General features: G+C 44.4%; 1 protein-coding gene across 3 annotated transcripts in view; it reads left to right on the plus strand.

The window, feature by feature from the left end:
• The first annotated feature begins 344 nt into the window (after window positions 1-344).
• The window catches only part of LOC129826641 (endosomal transmembrane epsin interactor 1-like), a 58,346-nt gene continuing 42,556 nt past the window's right edge, over window positions 345-16,134 (plus strand). For 2 of the 3 annotated variants that reach the window (XM_055887586.1, XM_055887587.1), the window contains exons 1-2: window positions 345-908; window positions 7,276-7,332. In XM_055887586.1, the coding sequence (XP_055743561.1) occupies window positions 612-908; window positions 7,276-7,332 (354 nt within the window). In that variant the 5' untranslated portion in view covers window positions 345-611. The remainder of the gene's footprint in view (window positions 909-7,275; window positions 7,333-16,134) is intronic. The other variant, XM_055887588.1, reaches the window with a different exon arrangement.

Consider the following 16,134-nt stretch of genomic DNA (forward strand, 5'->3'; position numbering starts at 1 on the left):
TGGATGAGCGATGTGTTTAGTTAACCTCCTGTATGAAAGCACAACATCGACATAAAATAAATCATCTGGAGATAATGTCGTTTTTATAAGTTTACATTTAATTCTGTCAACTTCTTCCAGTGTCATCAAAACACAATTAATAAGACGTAGCCTAATGAATCACCTTTATCAATTAATTTTCAGTACAAATAATGACGACGGCCTTGACTCAAAATAAAATCTACCTGCAGAAGTAAGAATGAAATCATTGATTCATTTAACAGCAACATATAAACTCTCCGCCCTCAACACTTGGTCATTACAGTCGGGTTCGGGGCTGTGTGGCCTATTCCCACGCACCCCGCCTCTCCTCCACCGCCCTTCTTGTGCCTCTGCCAAAATATGTGAAACGCAATCCTAGCCCTGATCACAGAGAGCAGTTATTTTAAAACATCAACCTCAACCACCTCGATACGACCATGCGTAATGACGCTAAGATCCACGAACTCAACTGACACATCTCCGCTTTAATTTGTGAACAAAACTAAAATGATCAACCGCCTCCTCGCTTGGAGTTCACGTTCGATCCACGTTCGTTAGTTTGCTGTCCTTTCTCCGCTCGCGCGTCTCCAATGTCTCTCCCGGTAGTACTCCCCGGATCGTGTTGCCCTGTAACCAGGGTTCCGCTGGCCTCTCAGTTGGCAGACCCGACGTTCAGGAGCCGGCCGCCCCGTTGCATATCTGCCTCTCGCATGCCTGGTTCTCAGTCGAGGCTGCTCCCAGCGCTGCTCCCCGGCCGCCCGCTGCTCTCCCTCGGATTACTGCAGCTGGTTCTCGGCTGCTCCATGGTCGCGCTCTCCTTCGGAGCTCTCTCCCTCAGTAGCTCTCCACCCATCCGAAACTCATGCCCTTTCTGGGCTGGGTCTTCAGTGAGTATAGTTGCATTCTAGGTTTATTAACAACACACACACACATATAATGAATGAATATGATGGCAGTATTTGAATGACTCTCCGTGTTCTTGGTCTATGATAGCTACTCTATCAACAGGTAGTGTAGCAGTTCTGGAACTATTACGCAAATCACACTCTGGTTAGGGGATTTAGCCAATCAAATCCACCAGAAACAGACATGGTCGAGCTCTAGCCTGGTGTCGTATCTAGTTGCTATTTTAGATTGTCCCGTAGTATAAGGCTACTTGTGTGTTGACTGTTGACATTATTTTAGGGTGGCTTATGTTGGTAACCCCTGCAGTGGGATACTATGTGAGTGGACCAGATTGTCAAAAATGACTGGGTTGAAATAAAGTTTAAATCCAAATCTGTCTCTTTTATAAATCAGTCAGTCCAAATAAGGGACTACTACTGTCCTATTGCCATGAATGTCAGTATCAGGGTCAAGGGTTATAGCCTAGTTATTACTCACCAGTACCACTAGACATTTCCTGGTCTGTGACTGTCTTCACCCCCAGGAAGCTAATCTCAAATCACCACATTTTCTCAGAGAACACTGTGACTAATGTTTCTCTTGGAAAACACATTCTGACGTAGGACGACTTGTTCTGAACCAGACCCGGAGCGTTGATATGTATTTCTCCAGGGTGTCCATCTTGGGTGATGTCCTAAATGGTACCCTATTCCCTACATAGTGTAATCTTTCTGGATCCTGGTCAAAAGTAGTGCACTAAATGATAGGAAATAGGGTTTTATTATGGGACGCAGGCCCTGGTCTTTCTCCATCTTGGTTTATATAAGAGTGTAATAAAAGGCTATATTGCTTGTTGAGCATCCCTTCCTGCTGCCTGATACACATCTCCTCTCAGACCCATCGATTCTAACCTGGTTATATGGAGAAACCTTATCGCCTCACGACTCCTAAAATACTTTATAATGCTCTCCCTCTCTCTGCAACAGACTGATCTCAGCTCACCTTTGGTTTAGAGAAGACAGACAATTGTAGCCTACAATAGAGTTTAGAGAAGACAGAGAATTGTAGCCTACAATAGAGTTTAGAGAAGACAGAGAATTGTAGCCTACAACAGAGTTTAGAGAAGACAGAGAATTGTAGCCTACAATAGAGTTTAGAGAAGACAGAGAATTGTAGCCTACAACAGAGTTTAGAGAAGACAGAGAATTGTAGCCTATGTAACCGATGTGAAATGGCTAGCTAGGTAGCGGTGGTGCGCGCTAGCAGCCTTTCAGTCGGTGACGTCACTTGCTCTGAAACCTTGAAGTAGTGGTTCCCCTTGCTCTGTAAGGGCCGCGGCTTTTGTGGAGCGATGGGTAACGATGCTTCGCGGGTGACTGTTGTTGATGTGTACAGAGGGTCCCTGGTTCGAGCCCGGGTATGGGCGAGAGGACGGACGTAAAGTTATACTGTTACACCTACAACAGAGTTGAGAGAAGACAGAATTGTTGCCTACGGCAGAGTTGAGAGAAGACAGAGAATTGTAGCCTACGACAGAGTTGAGATAAGACAGAGAATTGTAGCCTACAATAGAGTTTAGAGAAGACAGAGAATTGTAGCCTTCAATAGAGTTTAGAGAAGACAGAGAATTGTAGCCTTCAACAGAGTTGAGAGAAGACAGAGAATTGTAGCCTTCAACAGAGTTGAGAAGACAGAGAATTGTAGCCTACAACAGAGTTGAGAGAAGACAGAGCTACAGTGTAAGACCCAGTTATAAGCATTTTACATAGGCCTAACTAGTAGTATGGATTCACTTGTTAAGAATCTATAAAGGACTTATAAAGGGTTCATTAAGCATTGTTGTTCTTTTAAAATGGGACAGTGCATTGTACAATGACTTCTCTAAGTCTTTAACCCAGAGGTTACATGCCTGTCTAGCTGCTACTGCTACTCAGACTAAATGCAATGGTGACTGCCAGGCCTGTCAAACCCCCAAATAATGCCACTGTTTAGTCGTAATCTGTTCAGCCACTGTGACAGACCACTTCAGTTAGGCGTATTAGGCTCTTTCAGTTTCATCAGAAAATACTTCTGGAGTGAAACTGACATTTTGCAGATTCTACTGGTAGCAAACAGATTGAGCACAATTTGTGTTTTTTTTTTGTTCCTCCCAAGAATGTGAAATGATTAGAGTATTCTGAGATATTGTAAGGTATTACCACTGATCTATAGGGACTACTGTAAGGTTTTCCCACTGATCTATAGGGACTACTGTAAGGTTTTCCCACTGATCTGTAGGGACTACTGTAAGGTTTTCCCACTGATCTGTAGGGACTACTGTAAGGTTTTCCCACTGATCTGTAGGGACTACTGTAAGGTTTTCCCACTGATCTATAGGGACTACTGTAAGGTTTTCCCACTGATCTGTAGGGACTACTGTAAGGTTTTCCCACTGATCTGTAGGGACTACTGTAAGGTTTTCCCACTGATCTATAGGGACTACTGTAAGGTTTTCCCACTGATCTATAGGGACTACTGTAAGGTTTTCCCACTGATCTATAGGGACTACTGTAAGGTTTTCCCACTGATCTGTAGGGACTACTGTAAGGTTTTCCCACTGATCTGTAGGGACTACTGTAAGGTTTTCCCACTGATCTGTAGGGACTACTGTAAGGTTTTCCCACTGATCTATAGGGACTACTGTAAGGTTTTCCCACTGATCTGTAGGGACTACTGTAAGGTTTTCCCACTGCTCTATAGGGACTACTGTAAGGTTTTCCCACTGATCTGTAGGGACTACTGTAAGGTTTTCCCACTGATCTGTAGGGACTACTGTAAGGTTTTCCCACTGATCTGTAGGGACTACTGTAAGGTTTTCCCACTGATCTATAGGGACTACTGTAAGGCTTTCCCACTGATCTATAGGGCCTACTGTAAGGTTTTCCCACTGATCTATAGGGACTTCTTTAGGGTGGTGTATATTTCTCTGGGTCTTTGTAGATATCAAGTAGCCCAATGCCCTTCTACATTTGTGAAAAGTGAATAATATTGTGTGAAAAACATGGCAAATTCTCCTGTTTAAAGTCCTTTTTTTAATGTCCACCAGCAAATCACTCCTCAGCCAACATACCGACTCACGCAGCATACTGCCGTGTTCCAGGAAATCTGTGTAAGGGAGTTATGGTCTGTTGAGTGACTCTGTAGTTATTGTTGGGAAGTTTGGTGCTGTAGCCTTCACAGGAAGCTGAAGGAAGCAGGCACTCTCTGCTTTGGCTCTTTATGTCAGAGTAAGTCAGAAAACATTCATTCAACCTTAGACAACATTCACACAGCCTTCAGACAACTTTTTAACAACATTCCAACAACCTTAAACAACATTCCCACAATCTTAGACAACATTCACACAACCTTTGACAACATTCAGAAAACATTCATTCAACCTTAGACAACATTCACACAGCCTTCAGACAACTTTTTAACAACATTCCAACAACCTTAAACAACATTCCCACAAACTTAGACAACATTCACACAACCTTTGACAACATTCAGAAAACATTCATTCAACCTTAGACAACATTCACACAGCCTTCAGATAAATTTTTAGCAACATGCCAACACATTTAAACAACATTCCCACAACCTTAGACAACATCCACACAAAATTTACACAACCTCATATTTGACAATATTCCCACAAGTTGATATTCACCTCAGCTGAACCGAAACAACCCTAATTGAAAACATACTTCACATGGACTTCAAGAATCTATAGGTGAAACTCTCTGAAATGGATATCATACTGTAACAATCCAATGACAAGCAGGTCAGCTCGGTCCACTCAAGAACTGTTAGTGGTGAGACTCATATAAGCTCATCGGTGGCGCAGCGTTCTAAGGCACTGCATCTCAGTGTAAGCGGTGTCACTACAGTCCCTGGTTCGAATCCAGGTTGAATCACATCTGGCTGTGATTGGGAGTCCCATAGGGCGGCGCACAATTGGCCCAGCGTCGTCCGGGCTTGGCCGTCTTTGTAAATAAGAATTTGTTCTGAGCTGACTTGCCTAGTTAAATAAAATAATATATATGCAGCAGCCTCATATTGAGTCAATTTTCCACTGGATGTGATGGGAGAGGAGAGACGAGGATGCAGAGAGAGGCTTCGTTTCAAATGGCATCTTATTCGCTCTACTCCCATGAGACTCTGCTCAATATAGTGCACTATGTAGGGTATAGGGCTCTGGTCAATGTAGGGGATAGGGCTCTGGTCAATGTAGTGCATTATGTAGGGGATAGGGCTCTGGTCAGTATAGTGCACTATATAGGGGGTGGAGTGCAAACAGAGTAGGCACACCTGGAGAAGCAAGATTCCATCCCCCAAAACACCCTGCAGCAGTGCTGTCACTAGATGCTAATTTAATCATGTGGATTGGCCTGGCTTGATAAGAATCTGGTCAGAGTATTAGGGGGAGGAGAAGTCTCTCAGTTGGTCTTCTCTTGAGAGAGACATCTTGTCAGTACTTGAATTAACAGGCCTGTTTCTGGTGGTATTGGAAACTACTTGGATCATGCTACTACCTACTAGAAGAGTCCAGAGCTCTGTCCTTTTTAAAATCATCAGACCCACTGGTACTACAGAGATCGTGCAGATATAGGCCTGTGTGCTTCTGTGTCCCTGTGTATATGAAAGGTGGTTCCAGTCCCTGTGTATATGAAAGGTGGTTCCAGTCCCTGTGTATATGAAAGGTGGTTCCAGTCCCTGTGTTTATGAAAGGTGGTTCCAGTCCCTGTGTGTATGAAAGGTGGTTCCACCCCCTGTGTTTATGAAAGGTGGTTCCAGTCCCTGTGTTTATGAAAGGTGGTTCCACCCCCTGTGTTTATGAAAGGTGGTTCCACCCCCTGTGTTTATGAAAGGTGGTTCCACCCCCTGTGTTTATGAAAGGTGGTTCCACCCCCTGTGTTTATGAAAGGTGGTTCCAGTCCCTGTGTATATGAGAAAGGTGGTTCCACCCCCTGTGTGTATGAAAGGTGGTTCCAGTCCCTGTGTGTATGAAAGGTGGTTCCAGTCCCTGTGTGTATGAAAGGTGGTTCCAGTCCCTGTGTTTATGAAAGGTGGTTCCACCCCCTGTGTTTATGAAAGGTGGTTCCACCCCCTGTGTATATGAAAGGTGGTTCCAGTCCCTGTGTGTATGAAAGGTGGTTCCAGCCCCTGTGTGTATGAAAGGTGGTTCCACCCCCTGTGTGTATGAAAGGTGGTTCCAGTCCCTGTGTTTATGAAAGGTGGTTCCAGTCCCTGTGTATATGAAAGGTGGTTCCACCCCCTGTGTGTATGAAAGGTGGTTGCAGTCCCTGTGTTTATGAAAGGTGGTTGCAGTCCCTGTGTATATGAAAGGTGGTTCCAGTCCCTGTGTATATGAAAGGTGGTTCCAGTCCCTGTGTGTATGAAAGGTGGTTCCAGTCCCTGTGTGTATGAAAGGTGGTTCCACCCCCTGTGTATATGAAAGGTGGTTCCACCCCCTGTGTTTATGAAAGGTGGTTCCAGTCCCTGTGTTTATGAAAGGTGGTTCCAGTCCCTGTGTTTATGAAAGGTGGTTCCAGTCCCTGTGTATATGAAAGGTGGTTCCAGTCCCTGTGTGTATGAAAGGTGGTTCCACCCCCTGTGTATATGAAAGGTGGTTCCACCCCCTGTGTTTATGAAAGGTGGTTCCAGTCCCTGTGTTTATGAAAGGTGGTTCCAGTCCCTGTGTGTATGAAAGGTGGTTCCAGTCCCTGTGTATATGAAAGGTGGTTCCAGTCCCTGTGTCGGTAGTGTCAGATAGTTCAGATAACTCTGGTTCTATGAGAGCCATATCAGAACCATAATGAAGGAGCTGGGGAGAACAGGAAGCACCAGGATTTAGAGCACACATTGATACCGGAGGATCATTTGTTAGTCCCCACCAAGTTAAATGCTATTTCTAGGGTGTTTAGGGTTAAGGTTAGAATTAAGGTAATGATTAGTTTTGTGGATAGGTACTAGGGTCAGGTTTAAGGTTAGTTTTAGTTTTGGGGATAGGTACTAGGGTTAGGTTTAAGGTTAGGAGCTAGGGTTAGGTTTAAGGTTAGGGTTAGTTTTAGGGATAGGTACTAGGGTTAGGTTTAAGGTTAGGAGCTAGGGTTAGGTTTAAGGTTAGGGTTAGTTTTAGGGTTAGGGTTAGAGAAAATAGGATTTTGAATGGGACTGAATTGTGTGTTCTCACAAGGTTAGCTGTACAAGACTGTGTGTGTGTGTGCGCGTGTGTGTGTTCATTAATGTGTGTGTGGTTGTGGGTGAGTTTTATGTCTGTATGCCCGTGGTATACAGGATGTATTGCTGACTGGTGTCTGTGTTCTTCTTCTTGTTCTCCTCCAGGTGATCCTGTCAGGGATCGTTGGCCTCACAACATGGAGGAGACCCATGCTGCTGCTGGTAGGCCATACATCACAGACATTTACTGTATATATATATATATATGAGAGAACTGTACTGTGTATATACATACACGAGGAGATTTGGTATATGGCAAATATACCACGACTAAGGGCTGTTCTTTATGAACGACGCAACGCGGAGTGCCCGGATACAGCCCTCAGCCGTGTTATATTGGTAAAATATATCACAAACCCCCGAGGTGCCTTATTGCTATTATAAACTGGTTACCAACGTAATTAGAGCAGTTAAATGTTTTGTCATACCCGTTGGTATACTGTCTGGTAGGGTTCAAACCAACACAGTTTAGAATTGTTCATGTTACATGATTACGACAACAAAGGATTCAACGTCTGTATGAACGGAACAGTGAGACTGTTTCTACAAGCCTGCAGGAAGGCTATATATATGTCCTGGGATATCCCAGAAACAGCCCTGTCAATAGACCATCGTGTTCCTCTAGTTAAATTATTACGACCGTTTTGCCGCTGTGTTTTCTGATTACGATCTACTCGTCGTCACGTCCTGAGAATGCCATCCGTGTAGCCATAGAGGTTTGGTTTGGTCTATTCTGTGGTGCCATGAAAAACAGCTGGGACAAATCTTCAGTAAGCACAGCAATTATAGTGTTAAGTCAGCCATGTCTGACAGGATGTAAGGGTTCAGAGGTTATACATTTAGTCATTTAGCAGACACTCTTATTCAGAGCATCTAGGATTAAGTGCCTTGCTCAAGGGCACAGACAGATGTTTCCGCTAGTTAGCTCGGGATTCGAACCAGCAACCTTTCAGTTACTGGCCCACTGCTCTTAACCACTAGGCTACCTGCCACCCTTGCTTATCTCTAGATGCCAGAGGGGTTGCTGGACCCCTTGTGACTAAATGGCCACGCTAGAAAGGACCAAATCGACAACAAAAATGTTGAGCATCTCCAGTGAGCTGCAAAATAATTCTGACACATATTTGGGGGTTTTGGCTCTGTACTCCAGCACTTTGCTTTTAAAATTATACAATGACTATGATATGGATGAAAATACCCTCAAATAAAAGCTGACCGTCTGTAAAAAAAATAAAATAATGTGTCACTGTCCCAATACTTTTGTTGCTCACTGTATTTGATCTTGAAGCCACACTGTCCGTTTGCTTAGTTTAACTACTCAGGAGCCACATTTCACTGGTTGGTTAATCATGTGTTTCAAAAACCCAACCTGGTGCTCAAATTCCCTGTCGTCCCGAATCCTTAACACCTTGTCATCTGGTGTGTTTGATTTCTCTGTATTAAAGCCAAAAAACTATTTTTTACCCAGGTTTTCTCAAACCCTAGTGGCATTAGACTCCTGAACAAGGTCTAGAGGCTCAGTGGTTCTCTGACCCCTGGGGGTCCCCTCCCCATACACTGATACATCACACTCTTTCTCTTCTTTGAGCCCCTCTCTTTATTCATGTTTAGTCATTTTGTTTTGACTCCTGTTTTGTTTCTCTTTTACATTTCTATAATTCTAAAGTGACTGTTGTCCTTGAAAAGCGCTATACACCCCCTTGACTTTTTTCCACATTTTGTTGTGTTACAGTCTGAATTTACAATGGATTAAATTGAAGAATTTTGAAAAGAATAATGAGCAAATGTTGCACAATCCAGCTTTAATCACTGCCAAATGTGATTCTACCAAGTATTGACTCATAGAAAGATCTCCTTTACACCCCTATTTCATTTTCACTGGTAAAACGTGACCGACCGGCTCGATTCCATCTTCTGTAGCAACATTTGAAATAGTTTTTTCCCCATTGGTTAAAAGTAGAGATTCAGAGATAGAAAATGGTATATCACACACTAGAGCTGAGAAACAATGGGAAAGTAATTCTGCTTTGAAAGTTGATGAACTTGTAACCTCCCTGTTGAGAAAATGGCCTTTGAATGTTTTGGTACACCTACTGGAGAGCTCTTCTTTGTCTACACCCATTCAGCTTTGTTCACACCGTCTTAAGCTTTAGCCCAGGCCATCTCTTTAAGGATTCACATGTGAGGCCATGTACTAAACATCCAAAGGCTGGTTTATACTACGGGTGTGTTCGGAAATGTAATCTTGAGTGCTAGAGTGTGCTCGGGGCATTCGTAAACTCAAAGTGTTGTCAGATTGTCCGTTAGTAAATTCAGAGCGTTTTGCTCTTGTCATGACGTTGGTAGGTTTACGACAGTCATAAATACCTCTTTCCCCCTTTTTCTCTCTCCCCACTATAACTGATGTGACATAAGGAAACCCATGGGTTAACATAGAGATTCTGGCTAACATCAGAAGTTGGGGGAAATTAACTATATTCTGGTAATCCAACCAACTGTACATATGCGGTGGTACTTAAGGTATATTATGTCAGTTCGGTTGCCCTCTGACACATTCTCATCAATGATAGAATGACATAAACGCTACTGTGAAAAGTCTAAACGTCAGAGGTTTCGGATTCACATGGAATTGTTGTTTAATTCAAATGTTTGAATATGACATTATTTGTGAAGAGATTAAATGTAATTTTAGCTTCCAAATGAGAGATCTGTGCTTTCATAAGTGTCTCTGCTCACAGTGGTCCGCCCCTGTGAAGAGGAATGGGTTATAAACCTTTCAGACACACCCCTCTCCCTCCACTATAAAAGCCATTTTCCCAGAAAATAACTTCCTGTTCCGGGTACTCTAGGATGACGATCCAGGGTCAGAATGGTTCAGATAATCACTATAGATGAAGCCAACATCAGCATGGACTTTGATTGTGAATGGTACGAACTTTGAACTCGTATTCACTACAGAAGTGATATCTCCTAGCCTTTGAGTTAGCAACAGCTAAACGCAGGTTCGGAAGGACAGTCCAAGTATCCCGTCTAATACACACGTGTTCCCGTGACTACCAGAGACATCTTCAAAGGACAGAGGACTCGGGTTGGCGACACGGGCCATCTACCACCAACCTACTGAAGCGCAGCTCAGAGTAAATATTCATTGCATTTTCCTCTTCAAATGGCGGTAATTTAGAATGCATAAGATAAGATTTACGATAGCACAGCTCGCCTATGCTCAAGTCTCCCGCGCTTTCACTAGGACTCCCCCCCTTTCCTTTGTGTAACAAGCTGTCATATCGATTCTGCCCGCTAGGGACGTTTTTCTGTATGACGTAATTTGTGATCAAGTTATGATTTAATTGTGTATGTGTGTTTCTGTGTGATTAGTTAGGTATTTAGTAAATAAATAATTAAACCCAATTTTGTATTTGTAACGGCAGTCCTCCTCCTCTTCATCAGAAGAGGAGGAGTATTGAGGGAACCAAGGCGCAGCGTAGTGAAATGACATGATTTATTGAACACGACGGAAAAACAAACTAAACTTGCATAAACAAAAAAAACAAATAAACGATGCAGACAGACCTGAACGACGAACTTACATATAACGTGAAGAACGCAATGAACAGGAACAGACTACATAAAACGAACAAACCGCAAACAGTCCCGTATGGTGCAAACATATACACAGACACAGGAGACAACCACCCACAACGAACACTGTGAAAACGCCTACCTAAATATGACTCTTAATTAGAGGAACGCCAAACACCTGCCTCTAATTAAGAGCCATACCAGGCAACCCAATAAACCAACACAGAAACAGAAAACATAGAATGCCCACCCAAACTCACGTCCTGACCAACTAACACATATAACAAACTAACAGAAATAGGTCAGGAACGTGACAGTATTGCTGATTTCAACTTGTTAGCCAGGATTCTTGCAGATAATCAAGGACTTACAACTTTCAGATGAGACTGAATATAATGACGATTAATGTGACTGCTATTTAGTAAAATATTACTAAATCTTTAAGAGTTTATTCGAAAGATAACAGCTCTATAAATATTCTTTCGTGGTGTCCCTCTCTAGTTAATTCATATTTACATGATTAGTTCAATCAGGTAATGTTCATTACGGAGATATTATTTTATAGAATAGCATGTAATAGCCATTAATCTGGCATAGTCAAAGACACGACACTCTCGAAGAGTTCAGAGTGCACCCTGGACACTCTGGCCGAGGAGTAGGGTTGACCCCAACGTTCTGACCTCACACTGGACACTCTGGCCGAGGAGTAGGGTTGACCCCAACGTTCTGACCTCACCCTGGACACTCTGGCCGAGGAGTAGGGTTGACCCCAACGTTCTGACCTCACCCTGGACACTCTGGCCGAGGAGTAGGGTTGACCCCAACGTTCTGACCTCACCCTGGACACTCTGGCCGAGGAGTAGGGTTGACCCCAACCGTACTGACCTCACCCTGGACACTCTGGCCGAGGAGTAGGGTTGACCCGACCGTTCTGACCTCACACTGGACACTGGCCGAGGAGTAGGGTTGACCCCAACGTTCTGACCTCACCCTGGACACTCTGGCCGAGGAGTAGGGTTGACCCGAACATTCTGACATCACCCTGGACACTCTGGCCGAGGAGTAGGGTTGACCCCAACGTTCTGACCTCACCCTGGACACTCTGGCCGAGGAGTAGGGTTGACCCCAACCGTACTGACCTCACCCTGGACACTCTGGCCGAGGAGTAGGGTTGACCCCAACCGTACTGACCTCACCCTGGACACTCTGGCCGAGGAGTAGGGTTGACCCGACCGTTCTGACCTCACACTGGACACTGGCCGAGGAGTAGGGTTGACCCGAACATTCTTACATCACCCTGGACACTCTGGCCGAGGAGTAGGGTTGACCCCAACGTTCTGACCTCACCCTGGACACTCTGGCCGAGGAGTAGGGTTGACCCCAACCGTACTGACCTCACCCTGGACACTCTGGCCGAGGAGTAGGGTTGACCCCAACCGTACTGACCTCACCCTGGACACTCTGGCCGAGGAGTAGGGTTGACCCGACCGTTCTGACCTCACACTGGACACTGGCCGAGGAGTAGGGTTGACCCCAACGTTCTGACCTCACCCTGGACACTCTGGCCGAGGAGTAGGGTTGACCCGAACATTCTGACATCACCCTGGACACTCTGGCCGAGGAGTAGGGTTGACCCCAACGTTCTGACCTCACCCTGGACACTCTGGCCGAGGAGTAGGGTTGACCTGGACACTCTGGCCGAGGAGTAGGGTTGACCTGGACACTCTGGCCGAGGAGTAGGGTTGACCCCAACATTCTGACCTCACCCTGGACACTCTGGCCGAGGAGTAGGGTTGACCCCAACGTTCTGACCTCACCCTGGACACTCTGGCCGAGGAGTAGGGTTGACCCCAACGTTCTGACCTCACCCTGGACACTCTGGCCGAGGAGTAGGGTTGACCCCAACGTTCTGACCTTACACTGGACACTCTGGCCGAGGAGTAGGGTTGAACCCAACGTTCTGACCTCACCCTGGACACTCTGGCCGAGGAGTAGGGTTGACCCCAACGTTCTGACCTCACACTGGACACTCTGGCCGAGGAGTAGGGTTGACCCGAACGTTCTGACCTCACACTGGACACTCTGGCCGAGGAGTAGGGTTGACCCCAACGTTCTGACCTCACACTGGACACTCTGGCCGAGGAGTAGGGTTGACCCCAACGTTCTGACCTCACCTTGGACACTCTGGCCGAGGAGTAGGGTTGACCCGAGCATTCTGACCTCACCCTGGTCACTCTGGCCGAGGAGTAGGGTGGATCCGAGCATTCTGACCTAACTAACGCAGTCAAGCACCCAAGCTAACTGGCTAACTTTGGCTAGCTTGCTAGCTACTTCCGCACACAAATGAGAGAACACCCCACTCTGAACATTTTACTCACCCTAGCAGAGCTGGTTAGGCTGTTTTTATGTTATCCAGAGTGTTGGTAACTGCAACTATGCTGCTGGCCAAAATGTACTTACACTTTTTGCCAACGGTTACTGACACCAGCCATATTCAACAGGTGTTGAGCGTTCATAAACTTTTCAGTTATTCTGCGCTCTGGCACACTCAGACGAGAGGGCTCTGAAATCGGAGTAGATATCCAGAGCGAATTTACCAGCTGCGTTTATCAATAGTTGCAGTGACATGATGAACATTCTATTGAAATGGTTACTTGCATAGTGGAGTCTTTTGTTAGCACATGTAGCTAGCTAGCTAAGCACTGAACCATAATCCCAACGCATGATGTTACTACTCTGCATGAATCTACAGGTAGCTAACCAACCAGGTTCAATGTTAGCTAGCTAATGTTAGGCTATAACTAGCAAAGCAGATACGAATAATATTACTAAGCAGATCATTCACGTAACGTTAGCTAGTGAGCCTGTCAGCGAACGTTAGCTAGCTAGCTAACAATACACTTTAACTTGAAATGAAAAAGACTTTCTGACAAAATTAGAAACGTGTAATATTTGAAAATGTTGCTAGCTAGACTATCGTACCCGTATACATGGATAGACGCTTCTCCCTCTCTGTCACAGATGCCATGGTTACCCTTAGGTTTGAAGATGTAATCCGGAGACAGGTGTTTTCTCCATCTCTTTAGCTATCAGACTCTAATTCCACTGATTTCAAAACTCGGTCCTCCAGAAAGTGGAGAGCAACACTTATGCAGTTCTACTACGTGATATCTTTCAACAAACAGAGTTAGACAGGATTACCTATTACACATACTGACCAGCTCATGTTATAGACAGGATTACCTACACATACTGACCAGTTTATGTTATAGACAGGATTACCTACACATACTGACCAGCTCATGTTTTAGACAGGATTACCTACACATACTGACCAGCTCATGTTATAGACAGGATTACCTACACATACTGATCAGCTCATGTTATAGACAGGATTACCTACACATACTGACCAGCTCATGTTTTAGACAGGATTACCTACACATACTGACCAGCTCATGTTATAGACAGGATTACCTACACATACTGATCAGCTCATGTTATAGACAGGATTACCTACACATACTGATCAGCTCATGTTATAGACAGGATTACCTATACATACTGACCAGCTCATGTTATAGACAGGATTACCTACACATACTGATCAGCTCATGTTATAGACAGGATTACCTATACATACTGACCAGCTCATATTATAGACAGGATTACCTATACATACTGACCAGCTCATGTTATAGACAGGATTACCTACACATACTGACCAGCTCATGTTATAGACAGGATTACCTACACATACTGATCAGCTCATGTTATAGACAGGATTACCTACACATACTGACCAGCTCATGTTATAGACAGGATTACCTACACATACTGACCAGCTCATATTATAGACAGGATTACCTATACATACTGACCAGCTCATGTTATAGACAGGATTACCTACACATACTGATCAGCTCATGTTATAGACAGGATTACCTACACATACTGATCAGCTCATGTTATAGACAGGATTACCTACACATACTGACCAGCTCATGTTATAGACAGGATTACCTATACATACTGATCAGCTCATGTTATAGACAGGCTTACCTACACATACTGACCAGCTCACGTTATAGACAGGATCACCTATACATACTGACCAGCTCATATTATAGACAGGATTACCTACACATACTGACCAGCTCATGTTATAGACAGGATACCTATACATACTGACCAGCTCATGTTATAGACAGAAGCATGCTACATGAAAGACCAATCCGAAGTCATCTCTCGGCATGTCCTGCCCACTCATTATCTCAGCCAATCATGGCTAGCGGGAAGGTTCCAAACTTTTTCTGTGGCTAAACCAATAAGGCTTGTAATTTAACAATTGTATTCGTATTTACAGATGGCAGACAAGTTTGTAATTAAGGCACATGAAAGTTCACATGTTCCAGAAGGCATTTCTGCCCAAAAATGCATTTTGATTTTTAAAAAAAGTTAACATTCAATTGGCTCCTATCTGACCTAAAGGTCATGATGTGAAAGATCAAATGATCTTAGTCTGTGTTCAGGAGGTCGTGGATCAAGCTCTCTGCCCTCCTGGCTTGTATTGTTTAAAGTGCTTATTCTCCTTTTTCTCCTTTACTACTGTACTGTATTTGTTATAAATGTCGAATCTGACTCCTTTCACATTAAGCCTAGCACAGAATGTTGTCAGTGTATACTAGCATGTTACCAATCCAGTTATCGTCACAATATATCAAAAGCAACAGACCTGCTAAACAACAGACAGCATCCAGAATGTCTCTTTACAGAGCTCGTCCTTGGAGAAGCAGGGTCTTATTAGTGTCAAGAGGGTGTTAGTTTTAGTCTGTTCTACTTGTGATGTGTCAGCCTCCTGCTCCGCTGGCTTCGTTCGTGTTTACAAAACGTGACTTCAGGAAACTGGGAGAGTAAGTGTTCAGTTGGAACTGGGGACTGGGCGCTTGCCTGAGGGTCAAATCTGGAGTCGTGCTGTGTGTGTGTGTGTGTGTGTGTGTGTGTGTGTGTGTGTGTGTGTGTGTGTGTGTGTGTGTGTGTGTGTGTGTGTGTGTGTGTGTGTGTGTGTGTGTGTGTGTGTGTGTGTGTGTGAGAGATAAACTGGGCAGAGGAAGTGGTAGAGTCAGATTTAACCCCATGGTGGTGGTTTTGTGTCAACCTCAAATGATTGATGGAGACTGTAAAGAGAGAGAGAGATGGGGGCGGGGCTATCTGCACACTGTCAACAAAATGAGTTAGAAACGGAGCTGCACTTCCTAACCTCCTGCCAAATGTATGACCATATTAGAGACACATATTTCCCTCAGATTACACAGACCCACAAATAATTCCAAAACAAATCCAATTTTGATAAACTATTGGGTGAAATACCACAGTATGCCATTA

Source organism: Salvelinus fontinalis, chromosome 28 (genome assembly GCF_029448725.1).
Source record: "Salvelinus fontinalis isolate EN_2023a chromosome 28, ASM2944872v1, whole genome shotgun sequence".
Classification (NCBI taxonomy): Eukaryota; Metazoa; Chordata; class Actinopteri; order Salmoniformes; family Salmonidae; genus Salvelinus; species Salvelinus fontinalis.